The sequence below is a fragment of the Sceloporus occidentalis genome, unplaced genomic scaffold (assembly GCF_023333645.1).
Source record: "Sceloporus occidentalis isolate IW3139 unplaced genomic scaffold, rSceOcc1.0.p SCAF_8, whole genome shotgun sequence".
NCBI classification, from domain to species: Eukaryota; Metazoa; Chordata; class Lepidosauria; order Squamata; family Phrynosomatidae; genus Sceloporus; species Sceloporus occidentalis.
The window spans coordinates 54489718-54514475 of record NW_028316988.1 but is presented as its reverse complement, the minus strand read 5'-3'; the positions used below and the strand labels follow the sequence as shown (position 1 = coordinate 54514475).

The 24758-nt window shown below is 42.3% G+C and overlaps 1 protein-coding gene across 2 annotated transcripts; it reads left to right on the top strand.

Annotated features, from left to right (window-relative positions):
- The first annotated feature begins 3479 nt into the window (after nt 1-3479).
- Nucleotides 3480-24169, top strand: LOC149308935 (protein ATP1B4-like). Of its 2 annotated transcripts, XM_089536733.1 has the most exons (9): nt 3482-3809; nt 4040-4104; nt 10606-10777; nt 15690-15818; nt 17180-17287; nt 19650-19843; nt 20988-21044; nt 22481-22573; nt 22979-24169. In XM_089536733.1, exons 2-9 carry the CDS (start codon nt 4042-4044, stop codon nt 23138-23140), a joined length of 978 nt encoding a protein of 325 aa, XP_089392859.1. In that variant the 5' UTR covers nt 3482-3809; nt 4040-4041; the 3' UTR covers nt 23141-24169. The 2 variants fall into 2 exon arrangements, with proteins under 2 accessions (XP_089392860.1, XP_089392859.1); XM_089536734.1 differs by lacking the exon at nt 15690-15818 and having other exon boundaries at nt 3480-3809.
- The last annotated feature ends 589 nt before the right edge of the window (nt 24170-24758 follow it).

Here is a 24758-nt window from a genome sequence, read left to right as displayed (position 1 = left end):
CAGGGGAGGTTTCATCTGGGTTATCAACTGCCAAAGGCAGAGCTCTGGGAGCACATTCTTTGCCTTCGGTGACTACTTTCAAGAAGGAATGATGTTTGCCACCTAAATGTTACTCTCTGTGATTTAGTTCTAGATACTCCGTGGTGGAAAAAATGCTCTGCCGTTTGTAAGAGGTCTGCTGTCGATCCTCCTTTTGAAAGAATGGTATTTAAGGAAAAGGAAACTAAACCATTTTTTAAAAAGTGCAATCAAGGATCAAATAATGTAAAACAATATTTTGAATGCAATTCGATACCTGTCTACTAAGAAGCAATTCCTGTTTAGTTGAACTGAACCTCTTCCAGGCCCCATTCAACCTAATGGGGCTGTGTAGACATCTACAGGACTGCGCTGTAAACCTAAGTCGCCAGTTATAGATGGCGGAGCCGGGTTGATTTGTACCGCAACTTTTACAGTAAGCTGGGCTGCAAATCAAAGCAATAACAGGAGAGAGACTAATGATAAATACCTGCTGAGATGCACTTGTTCTATTGTAATTGTGCTTTACTAGCCCCATGTGATAAGCGCCTAAGACAATAAACTGACAAACATTTCTGACTATCAGTTGCAACAATAGCAAGAAACAAAATGACTGCCCCCCCCCCCCTTTACACTGTTGAAATTCAGAAAAGTTTGGAGTAACCTAGGCCTGTTACAGACTGCCAAAATAAAGCTGCTTCAGGTCTCTTTGGAGGTATGCTCTTTAAATGACGCAGGGGTCCTAAGAGTCCGGAGGTCGCGCCAAAGCCACACTCAATTCCTAAGCACTGGAGCGAAGCTTTGGTGCAGCTTCCGGATTCTTTGGATGCATGCAGCATTTAAACAGCATACCTCCAAAGGGACCCCAAGCAGCTTTATTTTGGCCGTCTGTAACAGGAACAGATTTGACAGCATTCAGTCCTGACACCAAACAAATTCCTGGGGTCAGGATTCTTTAGACTGAGTGTACATCTTTTCCACTATGCTTTGCTTGCAAGATGTGACCTAAGATCCCAGCAGGAAGATCCCTGCTTGGAAGACCTAACCTAGATTCTAATGGTCCTTGGGGGGAAAACCCAAAGATGATCCCATTAGCCCATTAACCATCATTCTCAAATGGTGAATTGGGACCCCCTTGGGAGGCATGAGACTTGGAGGCTCTGATCCCTTCTTCTCTTCATCTTCCCACACTTTTTTATGTGTAAAATGTAAACATGCTGAGTTAAATATTGAATTTATTTAAATAAAACTAATTTTCTAATTTGAACAATGTTGTTTCCTTATAACATGTTAAAATATGAATATACGTGAACGTATGACTGATAATCCACACACTAGATAAGCAAAATATTTTTATTCATATATTATGTCGAGTGGCAAAACTTGATGTCTGTATGTTGACATATAAGGGGGATCCCAAATATATGTGAATGTGTGAATGAAAATGCACACACTAGATAAGCAAAATATTTGTATACATATATTATGTCCAGTGGTGAAATTCAGTGTCCTTACGTAGGTGTAAAGGGGGAAGGATCCCAAAGGTAATTTTTTTTAGTACCACTGCATTGGCTGAAGTCTAAAAGAAGTGTAAAAGAAGGCTTGCCTTGGAGCAATCCTAGTCAGGAGAGGGCAGAAGAGAGTTTTAAAAGAACCTGAGATAGACCTTTGCCAGCCAGTCTCTGTAACATGAAGCTGCAGACAGGGGCAAAAGGCCTGAAACCAAAATAGAAAACATTTTGGAAAACAGGTCTGCTTTGGACACAGCGTGTTACTTCTTGTAGCAAGGAACCTGTTTTCGTGGAGAGCTATCTCTGGCTTTAATGCTATCTTGGTATCAAGATGCCAAGTTGTATTGCAAAACATCCTACTTTTTAAATGGGCGTTTTGTGTTTTGCTATTTCAGGGGGAGAGCAACATGAAACGGTGTTGGAAGGAAGCAAGGGTAGAGGACAAGGCTGGATTTAGTATTTAGGCTGGGAGTTATCAAAATTTAGAGCATTTTGGTGTGGCCTGTCTTTCCCAGTAAATTGATTGTTCTGTCAAAAGTACCTGATCCTATAACCTCAGTAAGCACAGATTCAAGTATCCACAGCTTGAAAATATTCAAAGAATATATAAATTCTAAAAAGACAGCTTTGATTTTATTATTTTATGTAAGGAACACAATTTTACTATGCCATTGTATTTAGTGGGACTTGAACATCCATGGATTTTGGATGCCTGGAACTAAACCCCAGAGGATACCAAGCCCCACTGTACTAAAATAGAGGCATTGACTGATGTTTTAAGTTTGCTTCTCTAGAACAGTATCCCTCACCACTTCAGGGCTGGACCTATCAATGGGAATGGGACAGGTGCTTCAGGCAGCAGAGGCTGGGTGCTGGTAGCAAGGTGTTAGCAGAAATATGTGTGCCATACATTTTGGTTTGCACCCCATAAACTTGCTTACAGCTTTCAGGTATAATGGAGGTTGCTCTCCAATCATCCATGTTGAAGGAAGATATAATAATAATAATAATAATAATAATAATAATAATAATAATAATGCATTTATTTATATACTGCCTTTCCAAAAAGGTCGACGCGGTTTATAAAATTACATAAAAACACATAAATTACATAAACAATTTCCATAAGCAGATAAATAAAATACCTAAACAGTACATGATGTATATAAACTAAAATTTAACTGTGATGTTTCTGGCTTTTATATTTGAAAAAGGGTAGGGGTACATTCTTCTTTACATTGGGCACAAAATGGTTTAGGCTGGTCTTGCCAAGCTTCTGGTATACAAAAAGAGCTCTGAGGGATCAGAACCAAGCCCTCCGCAGCTGGGCATCTCAGTGGCCAACGAGGCACATCTCTTGTTACTTTTGTGGAACTCATTCTAGCTGACTTCCAGCTATCTATGATTCTGTCACTATATTTGACAAGATGTCAGCACACTATTTTGGTCTAAATTAGCAAAAGATTTATTGCAGGCCAACATCTATTGTAATACTCACATCTATTTAAATGCAAAATCTCTTGCATGCCAGATTGCTGTGAAGGCAATAAGAATAAGAAAATAAGATGATGATGATCATGATGATAAATGATAATGGATCATGATGTGGCAGGCCAAACTGCCTCCTAGGCAGATTAAATGCAGGGCAACTCAACATTATCAAGAAAATCAGGGAGCTTTGTGCTTGCAGCACACACGTGGATAATGGGATATTCACAAGGAACACAGCTGTGTTGCTCAACCTTGGATTTGTTCTGTCAGTCCTGGCTCTTTTCCAAGGACCTTTCAGATGGTCTGTGGAATCTGAGATGGTTGGGAAACTGACCCTGCAGCATCCCATCCCTGGCCTAGTCTGAATGCAAAGTGATAAATATAGCAACTCTGTGACTGCTAAAGAGATTCTGGAAGTGTTTCTACAAGGGGCCCCTCCATGACTGACAGCAACATAATGACACATAGAGCCCATCCTCTCATTTAGGGTCCAGCTCCTTTATAATGTTCCATAAACTGACCTCCAGTCTCCCACAGGAGATACAATAGTGGTTCCCTTGCCAGACAGATCCTCGTCTCTCGGTTCTTCATTCACTAGACTATTTTGTGCATCTTAATGGCTGTTGCGGAGAAGAGCCTTCATTCTTGACTGGAATCCTTTTGCATGATCTCAGCTACCCGATGAAAGCAATCTATTTATTGACATCCTGTCTACACGCTCCCTCTTCTCTGCAACGTCGAAAAAGTAACAGTTGTCACCTGGGTGTAGCAGTGAAGCTCCCAAAAGAGGTCTCAGCCCTTTCTGTTTGCTTTTATGGTTGAATCTGCTTTCCATAGGAAAAATAGAATATTGTTGAAATCGTTGGATGATTTCCAAGTAGAGGGTTCAGCGCAGCTCTCCAGGATTAGTGTACAAAAGTGGAGGAGAGAGAGTGGCTTGTTGTGCCACTGGGGAAAGAGACATTTCCTGTCGTATTAATGATTGCATTTCCCTCCCCTTCCCTCCATTTTGCATAAAGCCATGGAAGTGAATGCCAGATTGGGAGGTGCCAAGGACCAGAGTGGGAGCTATCACCAAAAGTCGGTAAGTAGGTTCCCTCTTATGGTACGCAAGGGATGAAGTCAGGGCGGGTTGACCCACGTTCATGCCCAAGACAGGACTGGTTCTACCATTAGACAGAGCAAGGCAGCTGCCTGGAGCAACTGATTCTGGACATCATAAAAGTACACCTCAAACATAGTTACCTGAATACTCTGCTATTGTTGCAAAATGTTCAGGGAAATTTTTGCCTCCAGTGCCAAAATAACTCGACTGGCGCTAGGGGTTATACCCCTTTATTTGGGGTGGGTTGTGGAGGGACTCCATTTGCTAGTCTGCTTCAGCACAACATTTTCAGCTGGGGGTTGCTTTATGACAGTAAATATAGTTTCTTTGTAAATATATGGAATTGTACTTACTGGAAAAAAGGTTTGGACTACAACTCTCAGAATCTCTCAACCAGCATGGCTTGGTTAAAGAATTCTGGGATTTTCAGTCCAAAATATAATATTTCCAAGCTCTCATCTTTACTCTCAGTAGGAAGAGTGGAAGGCTTTGCCACTCTTGTCACCAAGGGTGAATGAACAATTTGGAAAAGTATGGTGATGCAGAATGCAAAGTTGGACTTTCCAGTTATCAGAAGTAGAAGAATACCACAAAATCAACTATCACCCGGGGGGGGGGGGGAGGACCAAAAGCATTAATTGGTCCACTGATGCCCATAATTAATTCGTCTATTACAGCTTCAAAAGCAGGTGGTGTGAACCAAACAAATGCCCCACTGAAAAAGTGTTCCACTGGGGTGATTTTCTAACAATTGCCATATGTATTTACAACTCTATGAGTTCAAAATGGTTTCTATAGTGCTTCTCGATCCCATACTGGTGCTAGGACCAGTTCCACAGTCAAGATGGCATTGTTTTCAGGCCATGTTGGTGCTTTTGTATTTGTGTTGCATGTGACTAGGACTAGGACCACCAGAGCTGGTAATGGTGGTGGGAACTTTTCTTGGATTATGCCTCCCAGGAACCCTCATCCAGCCAAGCAATGCTGGCTATAGGATTCAGGGAGTAATAATTAAAACATGGACTTTTCTGAATTCTGGGTGAAGAACATTCAAATGTTACCAGTTCCACATGGAATGCCACCATGAGAAAGGGGTGCTGCTTTATTTTTAGCAGGGTTGATGTGGCAAAGATCATGTCTAAACTGGCACAAAGACATTGCAAGGCAATGTTTTTGGTGTGGGTCCATCATGCAGGATTTAGTGGCGATGTGTTGAGGCCCTGAAACAATTTGGGCTTAAGATCTCCCCCTAGTATTATCTGCAAATATGTACTTTCTTATTTTATCAGATTTTTAAAAACATATTTAGACAACCCACCTAATCTCATGTGTTAAACACTTACTTACATAATTTGTGCATAAATTAAGCACTAGGTCCATGTTGCCTAATGTAACATCTCGTGGTAATCCCTGAAATGTAGTGTGTGTGTGAAATTTAAAGGTCATATGGAGAAATTTAAAAACCATTTAAAACCATTTCTCCAACTTCTGTCTACATCTGAGGAAGTAGACAGAAGTCTACAAAAGTTCATGCTGCCAACTTCTTTATTGCGGTTAGTCTCAAAGGTGCTACAAGACTTTTCTCCCTACATACTGATTCTATAGACTAACATGGCTATATCTTTGAATTCTGCACCTAGAAGAGTTTTGCTTGCTTGCCATCAGAAAGGAAATTCCACTCCACTGGGCCATTTACCAGGATGTTAATGGGTTTTACTGTGGTTGCAGGAGATAGTTCTCCTTTGGAAGATGGGCTTGGCTTGTTTTCACCCAAACAGGCTGAAAGTCTGACAGGCCCATGTGCCCTGAGCACAATGAGCTTGGGTTTGGATATAGCTTGATATTTGGGGGGGGGGGGGTCTGGCAATGGATGCATCTTGTCCAGGTTTCTTCCCTAACCATTCCAGAGGCCAGACACCCCCTCCCCTCACATGCATGTATCTTATATTCCTAACTGACCATTTTGATGGCTCATCATTTGAGGACATGCAGGACACTCTTCATTCAGAGGCACTGTTGAGGTCATGTGAGGTAACATGGGGCCCTACAGACAGGCCAAAATAAAGCTGCTTCGGGTCACTTTGAAGGTATGCTGTTTAAATGATACATGCGTCCTAAGACTCCAGAAGTCATGCCAAAGCCACACTCCAGACCCACCTAGGACTGAACTGTTGAATACGTGCTTTATTCTGCTACTGCAATTGTTAAAAAGTATAACTTTGCCTGGAAAAGGCCTTCAGTATGTTTCTATTATTAATTTTCACTTTCTCTCTTCTCATGTAACACTTTCGCTCATGATCCATTGATGGACAGATTGTCCCATGTGAAGGCATTATGTAAGTGACAGGGAACTGTTCCCAGGCCAGTCTTGCATAGAAGGATCAAGTTGTCCTGGTTTTGCGCCATCATCAAGTCAGAGGAGACTGATTGATTGATGACAAGTTCGGTGTTCAGAAGTAACCTAGTACAGCCCAGGAGGATTGTCTGGAAAAGTGAACTTCTCTTGGAAGTTGGAGAGGGCTTCAGATGAGATGAACTTGCCACTAACCTGGTACTTAGACTCATATGACTCCAGAGTTGGAAGGGATTCCAAAGGGCAGCTAGTGCAACCCATTGTGGATGTGCCTCTTTCTCTCCCTCCTGCTCTCCTGTAACAAAAAGAGGAGCTATAAAGACAATCAGTGCCCCTCAACTTGGAAAGTTACTTTAAAACATACTGGATTAACTTTTTCAAAGACCACCAAAGTAATTAAGTACCACGGTTGTTACAATTTTTAAAAAAGCAACTATACTTAGTCTGTATTGTTCTTTCCATTTACCTTTGGAAAAAATCTGAGTGCTACAAGCCCTCTGGCTGTGATACAATATGCTTTCCCTGTCCACCTTGTAATGACTTTAAAACCTACAAGAGAACATGGAGGACAACACAATTCAAAGACCTGAACCTTGTTATAATCCACCTTCACCAGTCAGCGAAGCTACACCCCCTATAACTATAACATTAATTTTAAGTTACAGTTGCATTGTAAAAGGAGAAGCTTTATTCCATACCAAATTACAACCACAATGTAACTTCGTTATACTTTTATTACTGGAGAAAAGGAATTAATTGCATGTCACTAATTATTTGTAACTAGTGACTTCCAAACTCAGATGCTCCCAGGTTGGCCAGGATTTAGGAAATTCTGGAGCAGTCTCAATGGTGGCTGGTGGTTTTCATGTCAGTGAGGAAATAAATCTGCTCTGAACTTCCAGTTTCGGTCTGAACTTCCGACGAACTGTTCAAACGGCGGACCTTGTCTTCCAACTATGTTCAGCACCTTGCATGGCTCCTTTAAAGTTTTTACTAAAGCCTGAAGCGAATGCACTACCACACTGACATGGCAACCACTGGCTGCACCTGGACTGACTTCCTTATTGGCTTCCTTGTGAGAAGATAAGGAAGCAAACCCACCTCGATCCTCAAAAAGGGAGAGGTGGGATACAAATAAATATTTATTATTATTATTATTATTATGATGATGATGATGATGATGACTGGAGTCATGAACGTGCCTCTGCTAGCTTTAAAGCAGGGGTCAGCAACAGGTGGTTGTCCAAAGGTTCTTGGAGCTGACTTCCATAATTCTTCACCATTGGCTATTTGGGACTGATAGGAATTGCAGCCAGCAACATCTGGAGAACCTCAGGTTGTCTTCTTGTTCTTCTTTGTCTTCTTATTGAGCGCATTCAGGTCAACTTCAACCACATGAATGAGGTACCTCCAAGATTTCCTGTTCTTAACTGCTCCGCTCAAACCTTGCAGGCTCAGGGCCATGGCTTCCTTGGTTGAGTCTATCTATCTAGTATGCAGTCTTTCTTTCTGTTGCCCTCAACCCTTCCCAGCATTATTGTCTTTTCTAATGAGTCATGTCTTCTCATGATGTGGTCAAAGTATGACAGCTTCAATTTAGTCATCTTGGTTTCCAAGGGGAGCTCAGGATTGATCTGCTATTTGTTTTTCTTTTTAGCTGTCCATGTATCCTCTCCAGCACCACTTCTCAAATGAACTGATCTTCTCTCCGCTTTCTTCACTGTCCAGCTCTCGCATCTGAATAGGATGATGGGAACTACAATGGCTTGGATGATCCTAACTTTAGTCTTCAGTTTTATGTCTTTGCACTTTAGGATCTTATCTAGTTCTTTCATAGCTGCCCTTTCCCAGTCCTAGTCTTCTTCAGATTACTTGACTGCTGTCTCTGTTTTGTTCAATTTTTGATCCAAGGTATGGCAAATCTTTTGATGATTTCAATTTCCTCATTGTCTAGACTGAATTTATGTAAATCCTCCGTGATCATTATTTTGTTTTTTTAATGTTCAGCCGTAAGCCTGCCTTGGTACAGTACTTTATTCTTTGACTTTGCCTAGCAATTGTTCTAAGTCTTTGCTGTTTTCTGCTAGTATTATTGTATCATCTGCATATCAGATTGTTGATATTCCTTCCTCTGGTCGTCACTCCTCCTTCCTCTTAGTTTAAACCTGTTCTGTTCATGATATTTTCTGCAAACAAGTTGAACTAATGGATTGATAGAATGCAGGTTTGTCTGACCCCCTTTCTGACAGGGAACCGTACCGTTTCTCCTTATTCTATTCTAACAGTACGCTCCTCTCCTGATCAAATGCAATGGTGCTGCCATTTCTTTACGAGCACTTCATAGTTTTTAATGATCTTTGCGGTCAAATGCTTTGCTAGCCTGTAGTCTATCTGGCACACTGACTTCATGCACAAGCTGTACTATTGCCAGAGTAAGCTTAGAAAAGTTACTGCTTTGGACTACAATTCCCAAAATCTGACAGCCAGCATGGCCATTGGCCATAAATCTGGGGATTCTGGATGCTGTAGTAAAAAAGTAACCTTTCTACACTCTGTGCCAGAGTGCCTTCTCAGAGGGGCTTGGAGTAGAAACCAAATTAAGAAAAGTCAAAAGACTGGGTGTGTTTCATTTGGAGAAGAGACAAATGAGGAGGTGATATGATAGCCCTGGTCAAATATTTGAAGGAGTGTCACATAGATGATGGAGCAAATTTGGTTTGTGTTGCTCTAGGATCCAAAGCAGCATGTTCAATTTACAAGAAAGGTGATTTTGTCACAACATTAGGAGAAAGCCCCTGAAATACAAGCTGTCCAACTGCAGAACAGACTGTCCTAGAAGCTGGTAGACTTTCCTTTACTAGAAGATTTCTAACCGAGGCTAGACAGCCACCGCCTGGAGTACTATAGATAGTATTAGTGGAACAGTAAAGTCAGCACCAAACTTTAAAGGTGTTATAGGTGCTGAGCTCTGTTCCTGCAAACTGCAAGTATAGTTAAAAGTGCAAAAGCAATTTTTACTCAGTTAATTCAGTAGAGAGCGTGTGTGTGTGTGTGTGTGTGTGTGTGATATCTTGCCTTTCCTAACAGTTTCAGGAAAAAGCAAAACTGCTGCAGCCTGTTCTAGCTTGTGTATTTTTCCTCATTAATGCCCTTTGCCATTTGAGCCAATGGAATTCAAATTTTATCTCCTGGATTTTGTAATGCTTTGATCCCAGTGCCACATGGCAAGAAGGAGGAGGGGCCCACTTGCATAGCTATCCCTCCAAAGAACAACACCAGCAACACCTTGAGAAAACTCAAGCCTAGGACTAACATCATCATTTTATAATTTTTGCCCTATTGTATGATTCTTAACACCTTTCCCAATGAAGTAGTCAGTAGTGCTTCAAAAGTTTGCATCACATATTTTGTGCATTTTGGTTTATCGAATAAAGGTATCACTTTTTTGTGGATTTGGGATGTTATTGGACTTTGCTATATGGCCAACAGTTTCCTAAACGGTTGAGGAAGTGTGGATTGGGGGAGACCTACAGTTTCCTTTTCTCTAGGACCAATTCGCTCTTGGCAGCATCACTGTATAAGAAGTATTGCAAGCTTTCGAAGCTCCACTGGCTTCTTCATCAGGTGAACTTTGAAAGCTTGCAACATGTATATTGTGCATTTTGGTTGGCCTAATAAACATATCACTGTTTGGTGGATTTTTGATGTTTCTAGATTGGCTATCTCTGGATGTATAAGAAGTATATGTGTGTGTGTCATCACTAGCAGGAAGGGGCCCCTACCACTGAGGACCCACAACCATTTGCTCCAGTGACACAATGGATAATCTAGTCTCGCCTTTACCAGTAATCTAGGGCCTCTCCCCAGCAGGAATTGACACTACCCTATTGCAAACCACTGGGATCAAGTGTGAGGGAGCATGGAAGCCTTCTGTTACACCAGAGGTAAAGAATGATGAGAAAAATGGAAATTTCAAATATCTCCAGATAGTAAATTCATGGGCATTTATTTTTAGCTGATGGAATATTTTGCTGCAGCTGAGGAAGGGACGTTGGGGCAAAACCAAATGCAAAAGCAAACAGCGTGTGTATGGAGCCTGTGGGGGGTTGTTTCTGTCGTCATTCCAGGAAAATAAAGATGAAGAGAGAAATCAGCAGCTCACAGAAGAGGAGGAGGAGGGGGAGAAGAAAAGAGGAGCGATGGGCAAGAAAACCTGGGGTGAAAGGGCCAAGAAGATAAAGACCTTCTTATGGAATCCAGCAACGAGACAATGCATGGGCAGGACAGCTCAAAGTTGGGGTAAGTCAAAGGTTTCTTGCACATCTCTGGTCTTTCCCATGTGGCCATGTCCCTTCCACATAGTACCATCATTTGGTGGTTTTCTAACTTTTGTACAGTTCCTCCACATTTATCTGTATTCTAAAAGGTTGAAATGCCTTGCCATAGGTTTAAGTCACTAGTAGGTAAGAACTTTAAGTCAAAATATGCTAGTCTTTTGACTCTCGCCACCTTTTTGCCTTTGGCCCTGTGCTTACCCTTGGAATGCAACTTTCCATTCTCTGAAATAGAAATTAGTCCTCAGAATGAAAAGTGTTTTCCACCATTGGTTTACAAAATACAAGACTACCAGTCCCTGCTCTAAAGACTTTCTAATCTATATAGATACGGAGAGGAAGGATGTACATTTCTTTCCATTACCTGTATTTAGGTCTGAATGACAGAGAGATGTGCAGCACCTTATAGCCTAGTGCTATACAAAGTACAGCCCTGGAACAGTGCATGCCCTCCCTAAGGTCAATTTTGAGACATCCATCGATACTTCTGACCACTCTTTTTCTGAGAAAAAAAATCCTACCTGTCCTGGAAACATCCAGATTAGAGATTTGACTTTTAAATAGGTCACAGCCTCTTTCCTCAACCATGTTTAATGTTGGAAATACTGGGCCTTCAAATCCAGAAGTGGACTTTTGTCCGCTTTGAGTTTTTCCTTCCCCTCCCTGCATTTTTGACAGACTGGCATCCCCCCAGAGGGACCCAACAGTGAAAGGCAGGACATTTGCATCCATTTATTATGCAGTAAGCTTTCACAGACGTTAGCCCACTTCAATAACAAAAACATCATCTGAGGGTTGGTTACTGTTGGGTTTGGGGAATACAGTGTTACGCCAAAGTTTTTGCAGAAAAATTTGGATTTCAAGGCAGGATATGAAGTGAGGCATCTGCACAGAGGGATTCCATGAGGCAGCTCAAGGCAAAAGTTGCAGCCTAAGAGGAATGCTGGGATTCGGGGGGCGGGGGGGGGGGGAAGCAAGAGAAGTCACAGGTAGAAATATGGCAAAGTGGAAGAGAAAAGAGCTAGAGGGGAGCTTATGTAGGATATGGGAGTGAAAACGCAGATCCAAAAGTGCTACAGACTTAAAACCCAAAGTGTGCACAACCCCTAGAAGTTAGAATCTAAGTTCCATGTAGAAATCCATAGGATTGCACACTGCAATATGATGGATAATGGAATGTAATTTGTATTGGCAGGCTCTATGTTGAAATGATGAACTGTCTGCAAAATAATTCATTCCATGCAAAATAAGATCTGGATTAAAAAGATTGCAAGCCTCTCGTTTGGCTGGTAGATTTTCTTTTGGAGTGTTGTTCCTTAAAACAGTAATGTTCCCACATATATGTCTCCTTCATAGAATCATGGAATCAAAGAGTCTTCATTACATTTTCTTTATTCTAAAAATGATTTCTAATTCTTTTTCGGGCAGCTTGCATCCATATATAATATGCAAATATGAATTGACAATAAAATATCACATTTTTAAACCCCTATGGTCTCTTCCACCTCTATGATTTTATGGGGAAAAAGCTTAAATTCCTATAGATAGTTCTTTCTCTTCCTCCCAGCTTGGTGTTGGAACTTAATAACATTTGGCTCTCAGCTATCTGTCTATTCATGTTTTCACTGTGTTTATCCTAATGGCCATAACAATTCTGAGAGGAGGAATCAACTAAAATATAACGAACATTGACATACTTTTGTGGGGATAATTGGGGAATGATGGTTTAGAGTCAGATTTCATTCTCATAAGCTACAGTCAGTGGTGGATTGTGGTGCACACCATGTCAATGGGACAGTGAATCCCTTCCAATATTTAGCCTATAGTGTAGTTTATAGAACTATATAGTGTGACAAAGCTATTTGGGGAATAGGGCTGAGCACCCTAGAAATCTCCTTTATACTTTGTACTTAAACACAGAGCAGATTCACAGCCTGACTGACATAAAAGCCAGCAGTTGCCACTGACTCAGCCCAGGAATGGGGCACCATTTTCCCATCCCAGTGATGAATTCCAGCTTGACACATCCAGCAGTGGATGGAGCCAGAGCAAAATGTGTGTCTGTGTGTGATATCTACTCAGGAGTAAATCCCAGTAGAACTATACTTTTTGTGGGGGTTTTGGGCTATGTGGCTGTGTTCTGGAAGAGTTTATTCCTGGTGTTTTGCCAGCAGCTGTGGCTGGCATCTGTTTCACCAGCAGCTGTGGCTGGCATCTTCAGATGTCAGCCATAGCTGCTGGTGAAACTTCAGGAATAAACTCTTCCAGAACATGGTCACATAGCCTGAAAAGCCCACAAAAAACTATGGATGCCAGCTGAGAAAGCCTTTGATCTCAATAGAACTGTTTCATGGCCCACGGAGCACAGCTCAGATGACCCATGCAACAACAGCTTCTCAGATCTTAAATTGCCCTCTGCATTTGATCACTTCCTGGAGCTAATGGCCAAAGTCATTTAGGATCCAGGCCGGGGATCCTTGGGGGGCCCACATGATCTCTATTTCTCCATCAATGCTGGAGCAAATGCACCTCAGTGGGGTGGAGAGCTTGCTGATCAAGTTGCGGAAGGGATGGTTCCAGTCCAGAGGGAACTGAATTGTTTGCACCAGTTGGCTTGTCCTCGTGAGCCATGAAAACATTTTAAATGAACAAACATGAAATGTAAGAAAGAATATTTCCTTCCAAGTTGCTTTGTCTCTTTGCTTGTCCAAAGCGAAGCTCCATCCTTCGCCAGGCTGGCCCCTGGCCAAAGCCGCAACTCCATGTGGCCTATGTTGAATTTGCTTTCTCCTTACTTAACTCGCTTTAACCACAGCCCAGTTTGTTCTCAGAACTCCAAATTCCCCCAGAATAAACACCTCAAGAACAGGGAGGTCACAAGGCACAGCTGTGTTCTCAAAGCCTGTCCTAAGATTGGTTTGGGTCCCTGCTGGGAAAGACACACAGAGAGAGGCTGAGTGGAGTTTTTGCTTTCGTAGCATTACTGTATTATCAGAGGCCTCTTTTTCCCCCTCCAGAAATGGTGCTGCTGTCTTTTAAAGGCCACCAGCTAAGCAGACCAAAAGCAAAATATATTTCCATGATATTTCCACAAAACCTGTTAACAGTGGGGGCAAACATTTCCCAACATACTCACAGAGCTGTTTGTTTAGTGAGTGTGATGTGCTGACCGAATGCAGATTTGCTGGCTGTCCAAAGGCCAAGACCAAGCTGGTATACTGAGGTTTATTTATTTATATATTTGTTTACAGTATTTAATATTCTGGCTTTGACCCTACCTGCACTTCAGGACAGTGTCCAATTTGAAATTGCTCCACATTAAAAACAAGAATAACAACCAAATAAACATGATAGACAGCCAGTGAGGTGTAGGGGTTTAAGTGTTGGATGAGAACGCTGAAGACCTTGGTTCAAATCCCTGCTCAGCCATGAAAACCCACTGGGTGGACTTGGGCTCACTCGCTCAGCCTCAGAGGAAGGCAAGGGCAGATCTTGCTGAGAAAACCCCATGATAAGTTTGCCTTAGGGTCACCATAAGTCAGAAAGGACTTGAAGGCACACAACAACAACAGCACAAAATAAAACCCTGAAACCAGAGGTGGGATCTGGTCCCTTCTAATGTTTTAGCTGGCAAGATCTATTAGCCCCAATCAGCATGGCCAATGGAAAGGAATAGTAGGATCTGCTGTCTAAAAGGTGTGGCCAATGATTCTCCCCCCCAACACCTTAAATTATTATTGTTGTTATTCTGTTGATGCAAACGTGAGCGCGCAGAGTAAACCTGGAAGCCTGGTGTTGAAGATAAACAACTGTTAGTTGCCGGAGCATGCCAGCTGCTAGAAGAAAGGCACACCGACGCCTGGCTTATCTCCGTAGAGGCACTCTGTTTGTTTGTTGCCAAAGACACACGCGAGAACAGTCACCAACACCATCCACCAACTACAAACCCACAAAATGTACAAACAGACATCTGAGCTTATATACACATTTGCCATGTGGCAATCTAGCTCAACCCCTTCCTGTACAATTCCCTGTGCATCTTGGAATATCTTCCCCCTGGCAAAGATGACACAGTATATTGACGTCTTGCTATGTGCTTCTGGCACACACTGGGACCTTGGACATCACCTGCTGGTTTGAGTCCCAGCTGCAGCCAATTCCAGGCTTCTGCAAAGTGAATAACCATTTCCAAAATGTTACATCTGAACATTTTCATACACTCTATACATTAACATATTTATATCCCACCTTCCTCAAGACAGCTAAGCAAATACATTGGCAAATTAAAACTTTTACAGCCAATAAGACAATATTTTACAATGTTATCCGCTGGGGTTTGGTTCCAGGATCCCCCATGGATAACAAAATCCGTGGATGCTCAAGTCTCATTAAATATAATGGCATAGCAAAATGGTGTCCCTTCTATAAAATGGAAAATCAAAGTTTGCAGTTTGGAATTTATACTTTTATTTTGTGGAATATTTTGAAACCGTAGATGCGTGAATCCGTGGACAAAAAATCTGTGGATAAGGAGGGCCAACTGTACAGGGTGCTGAGAAGATTGCACTGTATGTGCCATGTGGGTCTTCTCATCTGTTAATCAGGGCAATGTAGCTGAGAAAGTCTTCCTCTGTTTAATTTCATACCAAACCTCTAATACAGTGGGCCCTTGGTATCTGCTGGGGTTTGGTTCCAGGACTCTCTGTGTTTTGCCTAAGGGAAGAGTAGTAGCCTTGTATTTGCAGAGATGGAGACCCCCTGAGCATGCTATAGGGAAGGGCAGGTTATAAATCGGTGTGTGTGAATGTCTGTCTGTCTGTATAAATTATTCTTAACGCTCACTAGCTGGAAATGATGCGACTTCTCTTGTCTTGCAGGCTTGATCCTTCTCTTTTATCTCGTTTTGTACACTTTCTTGGCTGGAATGTTTTCATTTTGCTTGTACGTCATGTTGCTCACCGTGAGCCCTTATACACCAAAGTACAGAGACAGAGTTGCTCCGCCAGGTGAGTGCTTGAGCTTGGTTCAGCATGGCTCAGGGCCCTTTGCTTGGGAACAGCCCACATGTTTTGTCCTCTGATGGTACTTAGCTCAGAAGCTAAGCAGGATCTGGCCTGGTTAGTACCAGGTTGGAAGACCACTGGGCAATACCACACATCTCTGCCTGAGACCCTGGAGAGGCATTCAGTGTTGACAGTGTCTAGATTGAGGTGGGCAACTGCTCTGGATGCTCTTGATGTGAGAAGAAATGAACGTCTGGTTTCATTTTCAGTCAATTGTTCATGTACTGAGTGCTTTGAGAGGGTCACTTGGGGGAGAGCAGGAGGTTTTTGTGGGCAAAACCAGTCGTTTTGTGGCATTTAAAAGGAGTTTTGGAGCCCAAAATTTGCCTATTGCAAATGGATCGGGGGGTGGGGGGGGTAGGTATCCTGTGGGTTTTTGGGAGCTGCAAAACTGCATCTCAAGAAGAGCCTTGAGCCCATAGACTGCATTTTCCCCATCCTGGTCTGACTCAGAAGGTAGGTTCTTACGTTCCTGCACAGAACTACCACCTGCCTTCACATATAATGGTGGCGTTGATGGTGTCATCTGTATAGATGACATTTTGCAAAGACCAACAGGACAGATCAGCGCACCAAGAATTTGGAAAGGTTACTTTTTAGGGACATGGCTAATAGAATCCCTCCATATGTATGTCTCTTGGCTTGAGGGCATGTGATACTTGCACACCGATCAAGGTCTGGAAACCATGCTCTATGAGTGGCTTAGCGAGCTGGGGATGTTTAGCCTGGAGAAGAGAAGGTTAAGAGGTGATATGATAGCCCTGTTTAAGTATTTGAAGGGGTGTCATATTGAGCATGGAGCAAACCTGTTTTCTGCTGCTCCAGAGACTTAAGTCACAGAGCAATGGATTCAAGCTACAGGAAAAGAGATTCCACCTGAACATTAGAAAGAACTTTGTGACAGTAAGAACCTATTCAATAGTAAAAAATATGCTGCTGTCTCAGAGTCTGGTGGAGTCTTCTTCTTTGGAGATTTTCAAACAGGATGGATGGCCATCTGTCAGGAGTGCTTTGATGGTGTCTTTCTTCCAGATCTACAATTCCAACATGCCTTACACTTTAACTTGGGATTGACAACATGCTAGCTGGGCCATTTGGGAGCTATAGTCCAAAAAGTAAACTTTTCCAAACTGTGAAAAACCGATACCAGGGAAACAGCAAAAGAAATTGAAGAAAATAGGGATAGGGGCAGACAGCAATAGAATATGCATTTATTTCAAATAAATATATGTGATGTGCCCTCTGAGATCACAGTACTGTTTTCTGTCTTCCTCTTTCTCCATCTTCCCTCTTCCCCATTCTAGGAGTTATGATTAGACCATATGTGAATAACGCATTCAACATTGCCTTCAACATGTCCCAACCCAGTTCGTGGCAAAGTTATGCTGACAACTTGGAGCTGTACTTAAAAGGTGGCTTTCTTTTTCAGATCTTACACACTGTCCAAGTCTGATACTTTGAAATGGTTTTTAAAAAGCGAATCACACACACGTACACACATAGCACCATGTTCCACTTCCTTCCTTCTGACTCTCCAGCTGGTGTCCTGCTAGTGGCACATACAGGTGCTAAATCCAGCTCATGCAGGCATATACCTAGTTTGGTCTTGAGAGTTTTTTGTTTGTTTGTTTGTTTTGTCATTGTGGAGGTCAGAATTCCTTACACAGTAACCAAAATACCTTGAAAAGCCACATTTTTCATCTTCCCCACCCACAACATGGCCACTTTGTGGCTGGTGGAGGACAGGGGAAAGATGAGTAGCCTATGGCAATGTATACTCACATTCATATGCTCATATATTCATATAAGTACAGTCATCCCTCCACATTTACGGCTTTGACTTTTGTGGATTTGATTATTCACGGATTTGATTAATACATTCCCTCTAGGAGTTTCTAGGTCCTCCAGCATGACTCTGTGGTCAACATCTACCGGAAGTTGTGCTGGAGGACCTAAAGATTCCTCAGGAGAACATTTCTCTAGCCATTTGTAGATCCTCCAATGCAATTCTATGGTGGGCTTCTAGCAGGTGTTGACTATATTGTTGCTCTGGAGAACCTAGAGGTTCCTAGAGAGGTGTTTTCTCATGTTAAAAAAATAGTGTGTTTTTATTTTCGGTTTTTCCACTTTTACAGGGGAGCTGTGCCTGTAACCCAATTGTGGAGGACCCAGTATATAACTCATAAGTGTTATAGAGGCTTCCTCTGTGACCTTTTTTTTTTTTGGTGGGGGGAGGGTCTTGGGAAGTGACATCATTGCTGCACATCTGACTATAGTCACATAGCCAGATGCTTTTCAGCCATCCCTTAGGGAACTGGAAATGTTTAGCTTGGAGAAGCCCTGTTTAAATATTTGAAGGGATGTCATATTGATGAGGGAGCAAGCTTGTTTTCTGCTGCTCCAGAGAACAGGACCCGGAACAATGGATGCAAGCTGCAGGAAAAGAGATTCCACCTCAACATTAGGAAGAACTTCCTGACAGTAAGGGCTGTTCGACAGTGGAACAAACTCCCTTGGAGTGTAGTGGAGTCTCCTTCCTTAGAGGTCTTCAGACAGAGGCTGGATGGCCATCTGGCAATGGGGATGCTTTGATTATGATTTCCTGCACGGCAGAATGGGGTTGGACTAGATGGCCCTTGCAGTCTCTTCCAACTCTATGATTCTATGATTCTATGGAGGAGCAACAAAGACCTAATGGAGTATTCTCTCTAGGAATCTCTAGGTCCTTCAGTGTGACTTTTGGTTAAAGTTGACTACAGAGTTGTGCTGGTGGACCTAGAGATTCCTAGAGAGAACATATTAATATAATTCATGAATAATCAAGTCTGCAAAAGTCAAATTGGCAAATGTGGAAGGATGTGCCTGCGTGGCAGGAGTTGGATTAGACATCCCTTCCAGCCCCATAATGGACCACATGGGGACACAATGCAAATGCTGAAAAAGTTTATTTTCCCTTAATTTCATCATGGTGGACGAATGAAAGAAATAATTTAAATGTAGATTCAGTCTAGGGTTTGTTGCTATTAAAGTACACTTTTAAGTAGTTCTGTTGCTCAGACTTTTGCAAGTATATTAATAGCCAACAAGGCATTTTAAAAAAGGCAAGTTCATCAGAAAAATTGAGTACATACTAAAATACAGTATGTATAATATAGCTGTAAATAAACCAGAGGCATGGAATATATATTTATATTAGAATTTTCAGCTTTTATTTTGTAATGTCCTACATTTTTTCTTGAACATTCTACATTTTGGGGTGCCTTGTCCTCCTTTGCAGTGATGACATCTGGTTACCCTGCATGCATGGCTCATCTCTTTTCCACTTCATCCTCACAACAGCCCTGCAAAGTAGGTCAGGCTGAGAGCGACTCACTTATTATTGTTTATTTCTATGGCGCTGTAAATGTACACAGCACTGTACATACAGATAGTGGAGACTGAACCTAGATCTACCAAGACCCAGTATAATGCTCTAATCTAGTGGATCCCAGACTTTGGTCCTCCAGATGTTTTGGACTTCAGCTCTGAGAATTCCTGAATATTGGTCAAGCTAGGTAAGGCTTGACCAAGAGTTGAAGTCCAAAAGACCCGGAAGACCAAAGTTTGGGAATCATTGTGTGTAACCAATGCACAAACTTTAATTTGGCTCCTATGAGGAGGACAGGGTGAACAGCTAACACCAACCATGTGATCTTTACTAATAGCTTACTAATGCAATAATGAAAGTGCTGCAGTGAAAAATCCATGGGGCATTAACTTTCTCTCTCCCTTTAGATTATGACGACCTTGTTCAAGAATCCTTAAATATTGTGTGCACTCCAGGCCAGTATTTCATTCAAGGCGACGAAAGCAGCACAAAAAAAGCTTGCCAGTTCAAGCGATCCACGTTAATGGATTGTTCTGGAATAAATGATAATACTTTTGGCTACTCTGAAGGAAAGCCTTGTATCTTGCTGAAGATGAACCGCGTATGTTAACTTACTCATGTTAGTTATGTATCTTGGAATCAGGGTAAATACAGTATTATTGCAGGGGATGGGGGTGGGTGGGAATGCAGACACTTGCATTTTAAACTCAGGACTGCATACATGTATGTATTCTTTCAAAGAGGGAGCTATGGGCTATCCAGTAGCCCTGGGCAACTGTCATGCAATAGTCCCCCAGGAGACCTTGGAGGGTTATACCCGTGCCACATCCCTTTAAAAAAATCATTTTTTGCCCCCAAATACCTTTAAGGGAGTGTTGGGGATTATGTCATGTTTCAGGGACATTTTAGAAACAAAGCTGCCTTGGATTCTGTACACAGAAAAAGGTCACATGTAAATAAAATGAATACACGTTACCCACACAAGGTTGTTTTTTTTAAGAATGGGAACACTTCTTGGTCTATCATTATATTATTATTGTTGTTGTTGTTGTTGGTTTCTCCTGGGTCTAAAATAGCCTGGGAGGGCAAGGATCATGATTGAAAGGCCCCATGTGGGTTTTAGGAGGCATTTTGGGACAATTTTAAACTCCTTCTTCCATATTATTTTGACCCCTATGGTGGCCAGAGAAATGGCCCTGGGAATACTGTATGCATGCAGATGCAGTGCCCAGGCTACACTTCTGGACCTTCTGTTCTGGAGACAGAGGGAAGAAACAACACTTGATCATTGTTTCTTTCTCCTTTGCCTCCAGAGCTGCAATGGGAATAGGAGGCAGCTCCCTCTGTTAAGTCCTTTTCTTCTCGATCCACTGGCTGTTTCATAGCCATAGCAGTATTCTCATTGGACTTGATGGGAAGGAGAGCAATACAGAGCTGCACATGTGAAGCATTATGCTCCATGCACACAATGCAGGATCTTGGGAAACAACATTAAGAACTAGAGCAGATCAAACTGAATGCCTATTTAGTCCAGCATTCTGTTTGAATAGCGGCCTCTGGTTGGGTCTACTGACATTGTTTCAACCTCTCCATAGTGCAAAAAGTATGGTAGTGGAGATTTGGATTCTCATGTACTCCTTCCCCCCTGCCTTCTAGAAGTTATACATTGACATGGAATTTGTTGTAACCCTCAGGATTTTCCCCACCTCAATAAAACGCAATTAAAAGGTCTTTCCCCCCTATAGATTGTAGGTTACCAGCCTGGCTATGGGACTCCAGTGACTGTGAGCTGCAAAGTGCAGGTACAGTTTCTTTTTCATTTATATACTTCAGAGTTGCCATCAGCACCAGTCCTCATAGATAACTGCTCTGCCTCACTTGGGATGCTCATTTACTCACAAGCAAAAAAAGGACACAAATTTATGTGTGTTGCATGTGTGGTGTGGACACCCATAAAGAGGTACCTACCTTTAAGAATACCTACCTTTAAGAGATACAGCATGAGTTTTACATGCAGAAGATTCCAAGCTTAATTCCTAGCATCTGCACATAGGACTGGTGACGATCCTGGCTGAAAACCTAGAGAAGTGTTCCTATTCAGTGTAGACAGTTCTGGGTTAGACTGAATGATGGTCCACTTGGTACAAGACAGCTTTTGATGTTCTAAATTTACACAGAAATGCAGCAGGACATCTCCCAGTAGACAGTGGGTGTCTTATGGTGACCCTTTCATGGGGTTTTCTTGGCAAGTTTCATCAGAGGGGTTTGCCATTGTAACCTGAGACTGAGAGAGTGTGACTTGCCCAGAGTCACCCAGTGGGTTTACATGGCTGAGCCAGAATTCGAATGCTGGTCTCGAGTCACAGTCCAATGTTGAAACCACTACACCATGCTATTCTCTCATGTTATCTTTGCCCCCTTTTATTTCCTACCATGCATCTAAAAGTAGCAACTCTCTGGGACATTATGGGAAATGTAAACAGTGACCCTGCTAGCCCGGAGTATCGCTGTTTTGGGCAGTGATGCTGCTTCTGATACCCACAGCCACCTGCCATTGCAAAATAAGTCCATTTAGGCTTTCCCCTCAAACCTGGGACTGGGTCTGACATACTGGGTGCCCTCCTACCCCCCAAAACAGCTTACTTGGTCTTGAAAAAGGAAAGGAATGCTAAGCATTCTGGGTTAAGGTGTGGGGAAGGAGCTTGTTTTTATAATGTGCAGCTGCTTTGCAGTTGGTGGGATGGAAATAAGCTGTATGAAACTCAGATTGCAACAAATCTCTAGTAACATTATTTACTATTAAAAAAAAAACCCTTTTCACATCTTTGTAGCTTTGAATAATTTCATGACCCTTTGGAACTGTGGATCTATTGGTAGGATACCTGCTTTACAGGTAGAAGCTCCCAAATTTAACCCGTGACATCTCCAAGAAAGAGTTAAAAAGGACCCTGCCTGAAAACCCAGAAAGTTTGCCAGTGTTGGCAGTACTAGGCTAGATGGTCCAATTGTCTTAATTTTCTAATATGTGCCTGGCCCATGTTTTGGACAAGATATGGACATCTCCTATTTTCCATCATTTGCTGCTTGTTAACAAAAGGGTGGACATCAGAGACAGAACTCGGGACCTTCTGTGTTTGCTGTACTAGTGTCCATATGCTTGTCTTAGCCAACATCTATCAGCAGATAACATGTGGCAGGAGATCTAACTGAGTATCTTCTTCCATTTTTTAATTTACAGAAAGGTGATGAAAATGCTCTTGGCAGAGTGAGATTCTACCCAAGTGATACATTTGATCCCATGTACTTCCCTTACTATGGCAAACTCACACACGTAAGTGAAAAAGCAGGAGTTTGGATGCAGTGGACCGCCAACTGCCCTAACTTTAATACAGGACTGAGGAACCTGTGGTTCCTTCAGATTGGTGTTGAACTCCTGTTCCCAGCAATCCCTGGTGGATTAGCCAGATAGATGCCAGATGTAGTCCTTCCTCAACATTTGGAGTGGCACAGATTAACAATTTGCCTGGAAGCAAAGCATCCCCACAGATGAAACCTATTTAAGAGAGGGAATCACTGCTCCTGGAAGTTTCCAGAAACAATTTGCTCCCTTTTTTTGCAAGAGAAAGGATGGTTTTGGGGGAGGCAGGAGCATGTCAGATTGTTGCTTGATACTCCAGAACTATTGCAAAGCATCCTTGGAACTCCCTGTTTCTTTAACCTGCATCTCTTTTTCCAGGGCACCTATGCACAGCCAGTGGTGGCCATGCATTTTACAGGTGTGACAAAGAACACTGCCTTGATCGTTCAATGTCAACTGAATGGGAAGGGCATCATCAACGACTATAATAATGACCGGTTCCTGGGGAGAATCCTTTTCACATTGCACATCGGAGACTAGATCTGAGAGGCATCTGTCTGCACTGTTTCTATCTAAGGCCATCTAATATCTTCCCACCATGGTGAGGGAAAAGGTTGGGCCTGTTTTGGGGGACTATTTTGGTTTTCTTCACAAACAAAAAGCAAAGAAAGGATGGCTCATGTGATATACTGTAGAATTAATGTAATTGAAATTGTTCGTTCTGCAAGCAAATACCTGACTCGCCTAAGAGAACATTTTAAAAAAAGTTTTAAACACACAAGATAGTTCAACTAACAAACTGGTGACTTTGCCATTATATTCAGGTAAAAAAGGAAACATTTTTTCATGCCTTTTGCCCCTTCCCATCCTCCTGCTCCCAGAGTTGAACTCGCTGTCTATACTGAAGTGAACCAACCCAACATGGACACTCTAAGGCCTGACCAAGCAGGGCAGTAAACCCCTTCTGGATTCTTATTTTAAAGAGACTATTATTAACTGGACAACCATTGCTGTAACAAATTTTTCAAATTGATATCTGCCTTCTTCAAAGCCCCCATGTGAACAGCTAGCTGGCATAAAGTTATGAATCAATTATACTGATCTGGTCATTGATACATCTACTGAAACTGACAGGTTTGGATTTAGAAAAGCATGAATACTGCATAAGCTGGTTCCCTGTTCAAAGGAATAGTATTGATCTCTGAACAGACTCAGCTCCTCATACTCACAAGACTAATTTCTACTTCTGTTCCTAAGGAGAGAAAGTTCTCCATAGGGTTGCCACCTGTGTGCCAAGCAGGGCCCAAAAGAGGGATATTCTCAAGGGTTGTCCCTTGATTCTCCGTTTCCTTTTCTCTGGCAGTTCACCTGTGCCTGAGTCAAGCTGCTTTCTGGAAGTGTTGTAACCCACTAATGCCCACAGAGGCTGTGCCCATCCAAGGACAGGGCAAGACAGGGGTTTAATCAATGTAACTGGAAGCTTTCTTAACATATTTTCGTTTGATCCTGAGTTCTTTGGACAGGGTGGATTTTAATTCAAAACGAATGAGTAAAAACCTTCATAATGTGCACTGCTCCTCATTGTCTCTTTCTTTCTTAATGCAGCATTATGGACTAGGGGATTTGCAGAGATGGGTGAGAAAGGGAGGTTATGAGAGGCTGGAAAGAGATCCTGGTGCCTCAGAACAGGACCGCTTTTCTGATTAGCTTTGCATGCATACAGAGAGGCTGCCTAGAAGACAGTGTAGTGGGCTTGTGCTTGGTGTGTTGTTCAAATGCATTGCTCAAGTGTTTGCCATTCAACACTACCTGGTGCTTTGGAAGTAGCAAGGAAGATACAGGTGTTGTCTTTTTTGGAGACTACAAGTCCCACAATCCCCTCCACCCATTGTCCCAGGCAAGCCCTTCTATCTGGACAAGAGCAGAAAGACAGTGGTTTCCAGTCACTGATCACAAGTAGCAGAAGGGTTATTCCGCATACTTTTCATCTTTACCAATGGCTGGGGGAATACTTTCCCTTTCTCTGCATGAAGAATAACTTAGAAAGTTACTTTCAAGTAGCTACAAATACAGTACCAAGGCTCTGTGTTAATTAATTGAAATAGTTACCTTTTTAAAAAGTAACTGTTTTCTTGTTTCTCAGGAAACTGGAAAAGGA

Bases quoted from the DNA above. Each gene is read 5' to 3' on its own strand.
- LOC149308935 (XM_089536733.1), top strand. From the start codon at position 4,042: ATGGAAGTGAATGCCAGATTGGGAGGTGCCAAGGACCAGAGTGGGAGC. The intron at 19,844-20,987 runs GTATGTTAACTT...TCCCCCCTATAG, and splicing joins TCTTGCTGAAGATGAACCGC to ATTGTAGGTTACCAGCCTGG. The intron at 21,045-22,480 runs GTACAGTTTCTT...TTTAATTTACAG, and splicing joins CTGTGAGCTGCAAAGTGCAG to AAAGGTGATGAAAATGCTCT.